This window comes from Panthera pardus, unplaced genomic scaffold, assembly GCF_024362965.1.
Source record: "Panthera pardus isolate Hobbes unplaced genomic scaffold, ASM2436296v1 HiC_scaffold_20, whole genome shotgun sequence".
In the NCBI taxonomy this organism is placed as follows: domain Eukaryota; kingdom Metazoa; phylum Chordata; class Mammalia; order Carnivora; family Felidae; genus Panthera; species Panthera pardus.
In genome coordinates, this window is record NW_026526766.1 from 56,746,723 (window position 1) to 56,762,703 (window position 15,981).

Below are 15,981 nucleotides of genomic sequence, written 5' to 3' on the forward strand. Positions count from 1 at the left end.
ATTAAAAATAAGGAGTCGATGTTGAACATTTCAAAATGGCTAGGAATTACCTAGCTGTTCAATGTGATGAATGCATTAAACAATTTCTATTAATAAATCATCTTTCCTTTCCTATAATATGCCCTAGTTGATTATGGTAAGTTATTCTTTTACTATAATTTTTTTTTTAATGTTTATTTATTCTTGAGAGAGAGACAGAGTGTGAGCAGGGGAGGGGCAGACAGAGAGGGAGACACAGAATCTGAAGCAGGCTCTGGGCTCTGAGCTGTCAGCACAGAACCTGACGGGGCGGGGGGAGAGGGGGAGGGGGGGCTCGAACTCACAAACTGTGAGATCATGACCTGAGCTGAAGTTGGACACTTAATTGACTGAGCCACCCAGGTGCCCCAGTTATTCTTTTACTATAATGCCAGGTTAGATTTGCTTGTATTTTAATACATATGTTCACAAAGAAGTTTGGTCAATGGCTTCTTTTTTTAAAATTCTCTTATGTTAGGTTTGAAGTACTTTTCTTTATTAACAGTTTTTTACTGTTTTCAATGGAAATGGAAGTTCTATAGTACTTATCTAATCTACTGTCTTGAAAGGGAGAATGGAATAATTTCTAGTGGTTGACTTTATTGTCCTTTGTGAGTTACCTGGTAATTACTACATTTTAGTAATTGGTAGATGAGTCCTGTCATTGCCTAGACAGATGACTATTCACTTGAAGTCTGAGGCTCAAATATCCTGTCATTTCATTGTCATGGAAAAATTGACCATCACTGGACTAACTGGTGATGTAACAGTTGCCTGGGGTTGTTTTGTTTGGTAACTATAGACCTTACTTTTTTAATGTGACTATTTCTGATTTCTAATGTTTTCCACTAGAAACAAGATGAAATAAACAGAACAAGAAGCCTGTGAGTATATTGCCATTGCATAGTCAACAGGGATAAGTAAAGAAACTTCACCTTCTATGAAAGAGGATTCATTTTTAATTTCATTTTTAATTGGGTCCTGGACCTGCTAGAATTTTCTCATTTACATGTATGCTCACATTGAACTGGTTTTTGAGCTCAGTAGGATAGTCCGTCTGGCTGCCTTCTTCCATCATGCAGGAGCACTATGCTTTTGACTGAGAGACTGGCTTTTTCATATAGGAAATTCTATAGCTTTATTTTTCAAATTGTAATTCAAAATCAGTGGCATGAGAGTCCCCAGCTTCTTACTGAAAAGGCAGATTCAAACAACAACAAATACAGATTCTTAAGCCACTTCCGGCATTTTGAATTAGAATTTCTGGGAGTGGGATCTAGGTAATGCGTTTTATAACAGGACTCAAATTTCTTTCTTTCTTTCTTTCTTTCTTTCTTTCTTTCTTTCTTTCTTTCTTTCTTTCTTTCTTTCTTTCTTTCTTTCTTCTTTCGTTCTTTCTTTTTCTTTTTCTTTTTCTTTTTTTTAAGTGTGTTATAGGGGCACCTGGGTGACTCAGGCGACTGAGCATCTGACTTTGGCTTGGGTCATGATCTCACTGTTCGTGAGTTCGAGCCCCATATCAGGCTCACTGCTGTCAGTGCAGAGCCTGTTTGGGAATCTCTCTCTCCCTCTCTCTCTCTCTGTGCCCCTCCTCCACTCGTGCGCAAGCGCACGTGCTCTCTTTCTCTAAAATAAAACATTTAAAAAATTTTTGAAATTCATCCATCTTGTTGAGTGTATCAGTAATGCATTTCCTTTTATTACTAAGTAGTATTCTATCATGGATATACTACATTTTGTTATTGATTCACCTATTGCTAGGCATTTGAGTTGTTTCTGGTTATTGTGAATAATATGAACATTTTCATGATCATATGTTTTAATTTTTCTTGGTTAAATATCTAGAAGTGGAATGGCTGGATCATATGGGTAGATGTGTATTTAACTTTTTCAGGAATAGGCAGATGGTTTTTGTTTTGATAATAGAGACATTGTATTAGAATAATTGAGCATCGTTTAAGGAAAATTGTTTAAGTGGAACTTAAGAATGGGTACCAACTAAATAAGGGAGAAGAGGGAACATTTACTGAGTAATTATCATTTGTCTGGCACATGGAGCTAAATGCTACATACTTAATTTTCAATTTTTATGCAAATTTGAGAGGTGTTATTACTATTCATTTTTTATAGGTGATGAATAGAAGGGCAGAGAAGTTAAGCAGCCTAAGATCACACAGTTAGTAAGTGATGGCTTTAAACCTAGGTTTATCTGGTTCCAAAACTCAAAACCCATTCTATTAAATTAGCAAGGAGTGGAAACGAAGGACATTCTGGCTTCAGAAGTTGAGGGACAAATAGGGGAAATCAGGCTCATTCCTTTATCTCCCAAGTGTGGCAAGCATAGGAACTGTGACAATACCTATTTGCCAGTTAACAAAGACTTTGTTTTGGGGGAGTGGTGGACAGTGAGATTTGATATTTATTTGGTATCAGATCATAGAGGGCTTTAAAAGCCGTGAAGATAAATATACTCTTTTATAGATAGTGAGCAGTTACAAATTATCAAAACAGTAACGATGTGATCAGAAACTGGATTTAGGAAAATTAGTCTAGTTGTCATCTGCTGGGTTGATTGAATGGGACAGATCAGAAGGTCACAAGTCCAGCAATAATCTGCAATAATTCAGGCATGAGGTAATGGATTCCTTGATAAGGACTGAGAAACTATGAAGAAGGGACAGTAAGAAGGAGACCTCAGAGTGGAATTAACTATTAAGCTTATTAACAGGCTGGACACGGGAGATAAAGTAGAGAGGAATTTTTGGAATGGTTTTGTGGTTTCTGGCTTGGAAGTGCCAGGAGTTCAGTGGTTTGGGGCTTGAGGTACACTTGGTAATGCTAATCTGCACAGAGCTCATAACATTATAAATACAATGTCATTGCCAATAGAGGCTCAGACTGCCTAACTCTTAGCATCAGGAGCCACTGAACTGCAGGGTAATTGGTTATTCACGTGTTAAGTATGTGAACTGAAGAGGTTTAAGGCTCTAGGGAGGTGGGAAACATTAGCATGCTCATTAAAATTGTCAGTTTGGCACACATTTGTTATGTGTGAATGCCCAATTTGAGAATGTTGCTGGTTTTAGAAGAGGCTCTTAGTGTACTTAGTTTTTTCTGTAACACATTTGGCCACTGTCTGTTCCCTGCTCGCTTCCTTTTTTGCATCCTGTGATAAGCAGTATCTTCCACCATGCTCACATTCAGTGTTTTACTGTATGAATTGTGGAATCTCTTGATGTCTCCTTATTCCATTGTATGTGCTTCCATTTTCTTCTAAACAGTCTATACTCCAGTCTATACTTCACTCATTGACATTTCTATTAAAGTTTTTAGTAACTTCTTTATTTCTAAATCCAGTAGGCCTTTTTCAGTTCCTTTCTTTCTTTCTTTCTTTCTTTCTTTTTTTTTTTTTTTTTTTGACTCTCCTGTAGCACTTAACACTTATTGATCCCTGCTTTCTTGAAACCTTGCTTTTGTTTTTGTTTTTTTTTTCTGATTCAGAGATGATAAGGCCCTGGTTTTCTTCCTCTCTGTCTTCTTCACACCCTCCTTCATGGACTCTTCCTTTTTGTTTTTTTAAAGTCAGTTTTATTAAGGTATAATTTACATAGAGTAAAAATCTCCCTCATAGTGTCCAGTACTATGTTTGTCAAAACACAAGCACATACAGTCTTATAACCATAACCATAGTTAAGATATAAAGCAGTTCCATCAACCCTAAAAGTTTTCTAAACCCCTTTGGTAGTCAACCACTTCCACTCCTGGCCCATGCAAAACCTCATTTGTTTTCTGCCCTTGTTGTATTGCCTTTTCCAGAAAATTATATAAGAATAATGTAGTATGTAGCTTTTTTTGTCTTTTGGTTTTTTTGTTTCAGTTATCATACTGCATTAGAGATCCATCTGTGTGTTTCTGTTCATGCCTTTTTATTCCTGAATAATACTCAATTATATGGATATACCGTGATTTATTTATCAAATGGATATTTTATAGTTATTAGTGAAAATGAATTAGGCAACTGTGAACATTCATGTATAGGGTTTTACGTGAACATGTTTTTATTTTTTTTGGGTGAATACATATGAGAGGGTTGCTGGGTTTTATGGTATGTATATAACTTAGTAAGAAATGCCAAGATTTTCCAAAGTGACCTACCACTTTGCATTCTTGCCAACCATGTATGAGAATGCCAGTGTCTTCACAGCGTCACCAACACTTTGTTTTGTTCTTTGTTTCTTCCCTTCCCTTCTTTGTCTGCTTTTCAAACGTGGCTGTTCTGTAGGTTCCCCTCACCCCTTTGTACAGCCTCCCCCCCGTTATCCTGCATTCTGCCTCATTGTTCTTATATACTGACATTTTAATTTTTATACATGATTTACACCTATTGAGCTGCTATTTTGTGCCAGGCACTAAGGGTACAGCAAGGAACAAAGCAGAAAAATCTGTTTTCGTGGCAGTTTGTATTCTGAAAGCTTACAACTCCACATATCTTTCCTCAGCTCCACAACCATGTATCCATCTGTCTCCCAGACATATTCATTTGAGATAGCACATAAATACCTCAAAGCCAATAATCTAACACTGAATTCATCATCTCCTTCAACTTGCCCCTCTCTTGTATTTCTCTTCTTAATGAATGATGCCATACCCACCCAGTAGCTCAAGCTAAAAAGCTGGGCGGTATTATTTAGGTTTTACTCTCCTCACTTCCCACATTCAATACTTATTAAACCCGATATATTTTATGTCACAAATGTACCCACTCTCTCCACTCCCTCTGCCACTTTCCTAGTTTAAGCCATCATCAGGCCAGTATAGTAGCTTCCTTACCAGCCTTCCTGACACCAGTCTCCAGTCCACCTACCCTACAAACTTTTGGCCATACTGCACCACCACCACTCTCTTTCTAAAATGACAATCTGATTCTGTCTCTCCCGTGCTTAATACCATATTATTTCATTCTTATGTGGAATTTAAGAAACAAGCAAATGAACAAAGGAAACATAAAGAGACAAACTGGAAAACAGACTGTCAACCGTAGAGAACAGATTACCAGAGGGGAACAGGGTGAGGGGGCAGGAGAAATAGGTGAAGAGGATTAAGAGTATACTTACCATGATGAGCACTGAGTAATGTATAGAATTGTTGAATCACTATATTGTACCCCTGAAACCAATATAACACTGAATGTTAACTGTACTGGAATTGAAAAAAGAAAAAGGCTGTGACAGCTCTGCATTAACCTCCAGATACTTCCAATTTCCTAACATTATTAAATTTCTAAATATTACCTGGGACCTCCTTTGATTAGGTTCTTTTATAACCCTGTAGCCTCCCATTCAGATATGCTAGAACTGTTTTCAGGTTCACCGAATATACTTTTGCATGTATAATTTCCATTTCCTGGAATAATCCCTTACCCCCTTTATTGGTACTTATGCCTAGCAAAACCTAACAATCCTCAGTATTGTTCTACTGGCTAGTGAGATGTTTTAGTGCATTTTTGGAGTGGGGAAGGAAACTTGCTCACTTAAACTGGTGTTGTTTCTCTTATAATGGTACCACTCTCAAGTGACAATAGGGAACTAGTTGGTCAGAGAGCATAACTTATTTTCATGGCTTAGGGTTGGACCTTGTAGATGGCATCAAATCATTCATTTGGTTTAGTCATATAATAGACATTTATTGAGTACCTACTGTGTCCAGGAAACTGCTATGCAGTGCTGTGGTACATTCAAGGATGAGGCAGTGTCCTTCAATGAGAGGCTTCTTTGGGTCCAGAGTTTCAGGAGAAATAGCATTGTCACTTGCTTGGAGCAATCTAGGGTGATAGGCATGTTCTGAAGTTCTGTGATGATTTTTCAAATTTTTTTTTTTTTTAAAGAAGCAAGGTAATTATTCACAGTTGTTATGGCAACAGTGGTACAGCGTGGAAGAATTTTCTTTTAGACCCCTTCTTTCCCTGTGTTTAGAGTGTAAGTAAATTATTAAAACAAAAAATGTCACAGTAAACCAACGTATCCTTTTTGAGGGGTGAAAAGAAGAGATGGAGGTAGTGGGAAGAAAGTAAGTATAGGAAGAAAACTGACTCTCAGTGTATAGTTAAATTAAGTAGACTGTGACTGATTAGTAGTAGTCCCATATGCCCAGGATTGCGAGTTGGCTCAGGTAATGAAACCATCCTGTTTTGACGTCATTCAGTGCTTCCAGAATTTTGAGTCTTAACCGCAAATTTTCAAGGGAACTGCACCTTTAGAACTCTGAGGACTTTCTAACCCAGACGTTGACAGTCCCTCAGCAGATATTAGGGTTGTCAGTGTGTGGACCCTCCTGCTTTTATTAGGAACTTATAAGGCAAGCAAAAACTTGGCAACATGACAAAACAACAAGAAATGCCCATTGCTTGCCCTGTTCCAGGGACCTGTGCTAGGTACTTTACGTGGATTTTCTCTTATAATCTTTCAGTAACCAACAAGACTTATACTATTCTCATATTACCTGGAGGAAATGTCTGTAATAACTTCTTCAAGGCCATATAGCCAGTAGTGGCAGAGCTTAAAAGAACTTAGTTTTGGCCTGAGTACTCATATTCTTAATTATGAAGCTAAATTACTCCTTGTTTCTTGGGATAAAGGCCTATTTTTAGTGATTGTGTGCTCATGCACACACATGCATCACATTAGTTGCCTCAAATTCAATTTTGAGTGTGAAATAGGATTTAAATGTAATTAACATTGAATTTTTTTTATTCTGAAAAATGAATAGAAAATGTTCAGTTTTCTCTTGTCATTCAAAGCTCTTGTGTTTTAATGGATTTTATTAAATTCTATAGGCAGTTGAGAAAAAAAGTGGCTCTCTCTGAGCACCCAAAGGGCTACAGTGTTTTATTACATTTTGGAAGATTAGAGGTTAATGCCATTCTTTGGCCTTTTAAAGAGCATCAAAATTAGACATCATTGCTCCCAGACAAGGGAATCACTCTCTTCCACTGTGTTAGGTCTGAGATTCTCAGGGATATACTGTGGTGGTCTCAGATTTGGCAAACATCAAGACAAGGAAGGATTTCTTAGAGACAGGTTGAATTTTTGTCATTTTGAATAAGGAAGGTTATATATGCTCCTAAATGATGATGTTCTGAGACCTAGGCCAGAAGGAGGTTTAAAATAGTGTAGAAGCAGGGATGCCTGGCTGGCTCAGTCAGAGGAGCATGTGACTTTTGATCCCAGGGTCATGAGTTTGATCTCCATGTTGGGTGTAGAGATTATTTAAATAAATAAAACTTTTTTAAACGAAGAATGTAGAAGCTGTTTTTTGTTATTCTGTATGGTAAATTATAGAGAGCAAGGGTACTTTGTAGATTTGTCTCATGCTTGATAGAAGGCAGAAGCCTGTCTACATGTTATGTGAAATTAATGGAACACAAGTAGGGCAGGCTCAAGCAAGGTAAGGTGTATAATGATTGATGGGTTGGGGAAATGATCTTTGAATTATTCCTAAAATTGTCTCTGTCACTCTTCTTTTTTGCTACCATTTGCGGTTTTCTTAGGTCACTGGACCTATTTGGGCTGGGGAGAGCAGCAGAGTACGTAAGAAATTGAATTCCTTATTAATTTTCTTGATTTTATCCTTAAAAATTTTTTTTTTATTTTAGCCTTTAACACACTCCCTCTGAACTATGAAGCAGGATATTCATGCATATAAGCATATATAATTCCATCCCCCCCTTCTCTCCTACTTAAATCTCAAGAGACCATTACTTGCAATGGAATGGCATATCCTTTCAGGCTGGGGTTTTTGAAGGGAGGGAAGGAGGGAGACAGAGAGAAATTTCAAACCAAAGTCCCAGTTATAATCTTAGCAGTATCTCTTGATTTTTCCTTCCCAGAGGTAAGTAATACCATCAGCTCCTAGTATAGGAAACCCTCTCCTTTGATCTCTTGGCTAAGGAGTGCAGTGACTAGAAGAAAGTTCATTCTGGAAGTTTATTTTTGTGAACAAGAGACTGAGGACCTGGTTTGACTCTCCTTGAAGCAGCCCAGCTAGGCTGGAAGCCAGCTTCATTCTAGAGCTTTGAGAGTGGGCAGTCAGTTCTTTCCAGCAAGATACACAGCCTCTGGCTAACATTACTGGCTGTGTTATCCATCTTACAGGGGGTTTGGTTGAGTACCAGTGCTTAGATATCCAGTAGGTGCTAAGAGGGGCCAAATTTTGTTCTCCCTGGGATTTCTCATGAATATGTACTTTCTGTCATTTGAATCCTGAGTATTTCCATTACAGAAATGCTGCTCAAAGGTAGCCTGAGAGAGCTAACTTAAGGTTTTCAAGTAGAAAAAAGTAAGCCTTAAAAAAAAATCGTTTGATTTCTCTCTCCTTTTTTCTCAAGCTGATAAAGTTCTATCTGTACTCTGGGTTTAAAGACAGGGATTCAATCCAGGAACACCACATACCAGAAAGCCTCATTGTTCAGTATTTCATTCAGTACTGTTTGAGTGCCTACTCTGTACCAGAGGCCCATTTTTGACCCAGCTTAGATTACTTTCCCCAGGTTCATTTTCTATCATTTCTTTCCATGTCCTTTTATGTACCTGCCAAATGAACTACCAAGTGTTTTTCAAAATTATATATAGGCTTTCTCACTATTGGGCCTTTACACATGGCATTATTTTTATCCAGATTCTAGGAGGTATTTCCCTCCAAACTTAACCTGTTGAAAACCTGCCAGTCTTTCACAATCCTCTCCTCCATAAAACTTTTCCCTGCTCACACTAACAGGAAGTGACCTTACCTTCAACTGATACAGCATCGGGTTTGTACTGTTTTCAAGATTGTTAGTTTCTTGTATTTGTATCAATATTTTCTGTTTCCTATTAGGCTGACTCTACACTCTGAATCTTCTGTGTTGTTTACCATTGTACTTATAGGCACTCAATAAATACTTGAATGAATTAATTTTCCCAGCCTTTTCTATTTTTGCCTTCATACGAGCTCACAAGTCCTCCTTAAGCTGAGTAACCAAACCTGCATATAGGTTCTCTTTCTCAGTGAAACCAAGAGTTTTCTGTTTTAGCTGCAGTGGTGTTGTGGAGGAGAGAGTAGAGCCAGTAAGAGATCACCACTGCCACACTGAAAGCACAATTCTTTTATTCAAGCTTTTTCCTTAATTTCCCTTTTTAGTTTCTAATCAGCCTTGGTGGTGCCAGGAGGTTTACTTTCTAGGGAGATTGAGGATGGTGTCCAGGGAGAAAAGCTAGTCTTTGCTCTCATCTACCTTTTTTTCTATTTCTCTCTGTTGTCTCTCCTCACTTTTTTGTATTTCCTTTCTCCTGTCCCCTCCTACTTTTCATATTCTCTTCTACTTCTAACCTCTTCTTTCTAGAAACATTTTGTTTCTTAATATTTGCCCTTTATTTTTTTGAGTTTATTTATTTTGAGAGAGAGAGAGAGAGCGAGCGCACAAGCAGGGGAGGGGCAGAGACAGAGGGAGAGAATCCTAAACAGGCTCTGCACCATCAAAGCAGAGCTCAGCTCGGGGCTTGATCTCACAAACTGAGATCTTGACCTGAGCCAAAATCAAGAGGCGGATGTTCAACCAACTGAGCCGCCCAGGTGCCCCGCCTTTATTTCTTCAGTATAGAAATGTCAGCCTTTAGGAAAGTTTTAGAGTATTCTTCCTGTTAGCCTAGCAAAATAAAAAAGCAGAGCATTATTTAGGAGTAATAGATCAGATGCAGTGAAAAACTAAGTAGTTTCTAACTCTGTATCATGGGCTCCTAATTCTGGCCCCATAATCAGTAAGATTGTCTATCACTGCTCCCTCTTTGGTTCTCTGTGTTGATACTTTTCCTACTGGAGTTTAAGTAGGCTTTTCGGCTTTGTCTGCTTTTTTGCCCCTGTCCTCCCATCTGTATGCATGAAAAATCCATCTGTAGGTTCAGAAAGCATGAAGTCTGAAAGACATACTGGTTTTTGTCCCTTGATCCTTTCTCTCTAGTGTTCAGAACAACAAATGTATCAAGATCTGAAACCAATACCCCTAAAAGTCTCTTTTTTCTAATGTGTGATCAGAATGTTTTCTGAGCAGAATGCTTTGTATCCCCTATGGTTTGACTAGTACCCTTCCTGGCCATTTTTGAAGTTAGCCTCTTTTTCATGTTGATTTTTTTCTCCTGAGGTAATGATTACTCTCCTTTTCTTATGCTCATATGTTGCCTTAAATTCAAAAGGGAAAAAGCTCATGAGATCTTCTACCCCTACTCTGAGCTGTACCCACAAATGTTGTCTGGAATCCAGTGTTCAAATTTTCTTCATTGGTTGTAAAACCCACATGTTTTAGCTCTCTTGTCTCTTTTAGTGGAATTACTATCTACCATGTAGTCCTAGTGTGCAAGCCAAGGTGTGATTTCCCTGTTACCTTCTATTTGTCCCCTGGTTTTATCACTTCACTCTGGATTTTTTTTTCCAGTTCCTTAACTCTTTTCCATTTCCACTGCATGGATGCAGGTTTTTATCTCCTACATGAGCGATTGTGAAAGCCCAATCTTATGGTCTTCAGAAGGTTTTCACTGCCCACGTAACTACCAAGATTTTTTTTTTAATTACTAATATGAGGAGTCCATCTCCATTTTAGGATGATAAATAATTCCTTTTCCTCACTGTGCCAAATAGGAAATTGGCAAGACAAGACATATGGGATCATGCTTGGAGCAGGATTTGTAACTGCGGTCATTTTAGCTAACATCAAGAATAAAACTAGCTTGTCAGGTGCTGGCCTGAAAAGCAGAAATAATTTTATGAAATTATAGACACTGTTGTTAGATAAACTTGGCTGCATTGTCAGCAAGATTCCATTGCCAGTGCTTATGTTTTCCTCTTTAGCCCAGGCTTCAGATGGAAATTCTGAGCCCCAGGATGTAGGTGCTTGATAGGAGTAGTTAGAAAAACCTGTTGTTGCAGCAAGACAGTGAGACTGTTCTGGAGTGCCTGGCTGACTCAGTCAGTAAAGCATGTGACTCTTGATTGGGGGTCATGAGTTCAAGCTCCACAATGGGTGTAGAGCTTACTTAAAAAAAATTTAAAAGTTGGCATAGTACTTAAAAAAAAAAACAAACTGCTGCTATTCTTAGTCAAGCTTTTGGTTTGATTGCTGAACCTTGGCCTTGACTTTCCTCATTACCTGACCAGCTTCTGAAGTTGGACCTGCTTATTGGGTTTAGCCATCTGTTTTTAAAGTCTGAAAGCAGCAAGCCAACTTCAAATGAGAATTTCTCTTTTGCCCATTTTTATAACAGTAAAATACTAGAATCTATGACATTTAGAAACAAATTTTTACTAGAGTTATGATAGCTAGAGAGTCAGAATTCCAGAGAATTCTGCACTGGGAAAATGCAACTTGGAACTCCTCTTGAGAATGAGCACTAAAATGAAAACAAGTGTCTTGTCTCATAAGGAAAGAAACTTGTGAGTATTAATTGAAACAGTTTTCCATATGGCATTGAAGTCACTTGGCTCATGTGTTCTTGTCCTCAAGGTCCAGGCTTGTGGCTACTTAGGATAGAAGCAAAAGAAAATTCTGAAGAACTAAATAAAGCTGGAATGCTTTGACTGTGCTTCTTTCACAGCTTTTGAAGATCCTGATAGTGCCGTTGATGACCGAGATAGTGACTATCGCAGTGAGACCAGCAATAGCATCCCACCTCCTTACCATACGACTTCCCAGCCCAATGCTTCTGTGCACCAGTTTCCTGTGCCTGTGCGATTGCCACAGCAGCTGCTACTTCAGGGCAGTTCCCGGGATTCTTGCAATGACTCTATGCAAAGTTATGATCTTGATTATCCAGAGCGGAGGGCCCTCAGGTGGGTATTAGAAACAAAGCACTTTCTTTTCCTCATGTGTAGTTTCCAAGATACAACTGACAATATTTTGATGCTTTAACTTGAGGTGGTAGTGCAAATATAGCAATCTGAAAGGCCAAGCTCCAGCCATTCTGTACAGATTATCAGTCTTTTTTTTTTTCTCTTTTATACATCCCCATTTAGACATTTCTGTTATAAATATTTCTCTTTATGATCAGTGACTCTCACCTGGTGGGAGCATGCTCACTTAGGGTGGATGATTGAAAACCAGCCCATGCCTGTGCCCAGCCCAGTGATTCTGATATACTTTTCACCAAGATTAAAAAAAGAAAATCACAGATGTTAAATGTTTGGATAATCCTTCCTACCTAAATATTTCCCTGGAACTTTAGATGATCTCTTCATAGCAGATTCAGTACTTTTGCTGGAACTTTAGAAAAATTTTAAATACACAAAACATGGTTAAAAAATGTTAAGGTACAATAACGCATATAATGAAGAATCTCCCACTTGCACCTGTCCTTCTCTACCCCATCCCCTTCCTGTCTTCTAGTTCTCACACCACCCTTGTTTGTTTCTTATGTACCCTTCCATAGACTATTATCATATATTTTTGAGTATAAAAACAAATATATATGTATATGCTCCCCCTCCTTCCCCCAACTTAAAAAAAATGCTAACAACATTTGGACAAATACAGTCAACATCCATATTTGTGTTATCTAGATTCATCAATTGTGTTAACATTATGCTACATTTACTTTTTATTTCATTCTCTCTAATGTATATTCATATGTGCATGCATTTGTTTTTCTGAACTATTTGAAATTAATTGCAGATACCATGTTACTTTACCAGGAAGTACTTGAGCATATAATTCCCAAGAGAAAGGACTTTCTCTTACATAGCCTCAATATAATGATCACATTTAAGAAATGTAATAATACAATGATACTATTTAATATATGGACCATATTTAAATTTCTCTAGTTGTCCCAATTATCTTCTGTATATTTCCTTTTTTCCATTTTCCATATTTCCATTTTTGATCTAGGATCCAATCAAAGATCATGGTACATTACATTTGATTTCCTATTTCTATAGTCTACTATAATCTAACATTTTTTGAAGAGTCCAGGCCAGTTGTTTTGAGAATATGCTCTTAATTTGGTTTGGCTGATTGTTTCTTCATGTTTAGAATCAGGTTAAACATTTTTGGCAAAAACATTACAATAGATGCTCAGCAGACACATGATTTTACTTTGCCTTTTTATTGGTTATGTTTAGTTTGACCTCTGAGTTAAGAAATCTGGTATATGCCAGATTTTCCAGTGTAAAGTTACCCTTTGTAATTAGAGTATCTGGAATGATACCCTAGATTGTGTCCTTATTCTGTTTCCCCAACAACATTTTACCCATTAATTGTAGCATCCATTGATGATCCTTGCCTGAATTAATTATTGGTTGGAGGTTAATATTTTATTTTTATTTTTTATTTTTTTTAATACGGAATTTATTGTCAAATTGGTTTCCATACAACACCCAGTGCTCCTTCCAACAGGTGCCCTCCTCAGTGCCCATCACCCACCCTCACCTCCCTCCCACTCCCCAGCAACCCTCAGTTTATTCTCAGTTTTTAAGAGTCTCTTATGGTTTGGCTCCCTAACTTTTTTTTTTTTCCCCTTCCCCTCCCCCATGTTCTTCTGTTAAGTTTCTCAGGATCCACATAAGAGTGAAAACATATGGTATCTGTCTTTCTCTGTATGACTTATTTCACTTAGCATAACACTCTCCAGTTCCATCCACGTTGCTACAAAAGGTCATATTTCATTCTTTCTCATTGCCAAGTAGTATTCCATTGTATATATTTTAAAAACCATTCCAGTTTAGCTCATAATTTTGGTTGCTAAAATTCACCATCCCATAACATAATTTCTTTTTGCTTATCTTGCCAAACTGGTGAATATTAATCCCAAGCCTCAGATGGTTGCCTACCTGCTATACAACATCCTGTCTCAGTTTACTATCATCTGTGGGAATATTTTAAATGAAACTTTTTCACCTATCAAACATCACATAGAATTTTTACTCTTTATAATCTGATTTTAAAAAGAAATAGGCCAGGAATTCTACTGTAGTTGGTCTCTACTCCTTGCTGGTTTATTAGTGAACATTTGCATATTTTATGTATTTGATTTTAGTTGTTTATATTGTCCTACTTTAAGAAAAAAATAATAGCAAAAATCCATGACTTTTGACCTTCTTTCCCTCTATATTTCCAAGTTTTAGATGTGTAGGCCAGCAATAATAATGGTGCATCAACCTAAATGACTGCATTTTATTTAATTATTACCCTATTATTATTTTGGTTGTTTCCTAGGCTACTGCTATAATAATGTTTAGAAGAGTATTAGTAATATACTTTAAATTGCAAATTTTTTCCTAAAATGTTTTTAACTTAATCCCATATAAATTTGGTTTTATTGTATCAGTATAAGAAATGAGTTTAAAAAATAAATATTTTTTCCTCTCCAGCAGAGAAAAATTAACATGATTTTTAAGTAAGCTTTTATCATAGACATTTTTAACTTAAATTTTTGAAATGATTCATCCTTTAAAAAGTTTGAAGAAATTTTATCACCAGCATTGATTTTTAAACTTCTCTCTTACTGTAAATACTAAGTTCTTGTAGATGGTCTGAGTCCTTACATTACACAGTTTTTTAGCAAGAACATTTAAAATCCTGAGGGAACAAATGTTCTCAGTACCTGCCAGTAAATTAGAAGTGTAAGAATAAATAGCTTCATTCACTATAGCAATGGCTATCTATTGATTTAAGTTGAAGTATAAAGACTTCTAGGCTGGAGTTAGTTTAGTTTGAGTTTTTGCGGATACTGGAGAATAATGAAACTCCACGTAAAAAAAAAAAAAAAGTTAAATTGGATTTCCTGTCTCAACCAAATGGGCTTTTTTGAAAAATATTTTTAAGTAATCTCTATACCCAATGTGGGGTTTGAATTCACAGTAATGAGATCAAGAGTTGCACCTTCCACCTACTGAGCCAGCCAGGTACCCCAGTCAAATGGGCTTTCACCTAATGAATCCAGAGTAACTGGAAACTTACATAAATTATGTAAAAGCCCATAATTTGAGATTTGAAAATAGAGTTGGACTTTGTTAGATATATAGCCAAAGTATCTCTAGTGTTCAGAGGGATCGAAAGCAAAAGAATATCTCTTGAAGTTTATTATTAATACCTCTTCAGTTTCTCCCTTGAAGATTTTTAGTGACTATGAGACCACTATGATCTTCTTTCTGATTCCTAAATAAATACAATTGGATGTTAGGTCTATAAAAGAACATACTGGGCTCACAGGCTTCTAGTCTGCAGGTCCTCTATATACCCCCACTTGAGTACACAGGAAGTGGGCAGTTTCTAATCTAACTGAAAGAAAGGTCAAGTATCTTATGTATTTATTGACTTAAGTTGGAATATAGCTTCTAGTGTTATAATCAATATAGGGAAAGGTCGTCATTTCACTGTGATCCTCGATGCATATAGTTTTAAATTTCATAAATTGTAATGCTTTAAATAATATGCTCTTGTTGGTCCTGTAACAAGGTTTGCCTTTTGACAATCAAAGATTATTTTTATTATGTGGATAGTTTTTCTTTTTAAAAGAAATATGTTTGATCATATTCTTGACTACACTGCCTCAAATAATAACTTACAGTAAGTTAACAGCTTGACATCTTTTCAGACCCAAATTCATCAACAAATTTAGGTTTCTTGAAATCCCTTGATATGTTTTCATCGAATACTTTGTTCTAAACTTGGGCATTGTAAATACAGTCTAAATATTGAGGAAACATGTTCATTTTGTTTGTCTCTATCTTTCTTAGAAAATAAAAGGATCCTAAAAAGCTCATGGTAGCAAGTGAAGTACAGTATTTTAAAGTTATTATTATAGCAGTTCTTTTTCTGATTTGGAAAAAAACTATTTGACTAAATTGCTTTAATACTGATTTAAGAACATGTAAATTTCTTTATCATACGTTTTTAGTCTGAATGGTTTTTGTCAAACTGACTATTTTATTTTAGTTTTCTCA

General features: G+C 36.8%; 1 protein-coding gene across 8 annotated transcripts in view; it reads left to right on the forward strand.

The window, feature by feature from the left end:
• Nucleotides 1-15,981, forward strand: part of UNC13B (unc-13 homolog B) — a 252,575-nt gene that overhangs the window by 140,347 nt on the left and 96,247 nt on the right. For 5 of the 8 annotated variants that reach the window (XM_053908073.1, XM_053908071.1, XM_053908072.1 and 2 more), the window contains 2 exons: nucleotides 7,565-7,600; nucleotides 11,637-11,871. In XM_053908073.1, the coding sequence (XP_053764048.1) occupies nucleotides 7,565-7,600; nucleotides 11,637-11,871 (271 nt within the window). The remainder of the gene's footprint in view (nucleotides 1-7,564; nucleotides 7,601-11,636; nucleotides 11,872-15,981) is intronic. The other 3 variants (XM_053908079.1, XM_053908076.1, XM_053908078.1) reach the window with 1 other exon arrangement.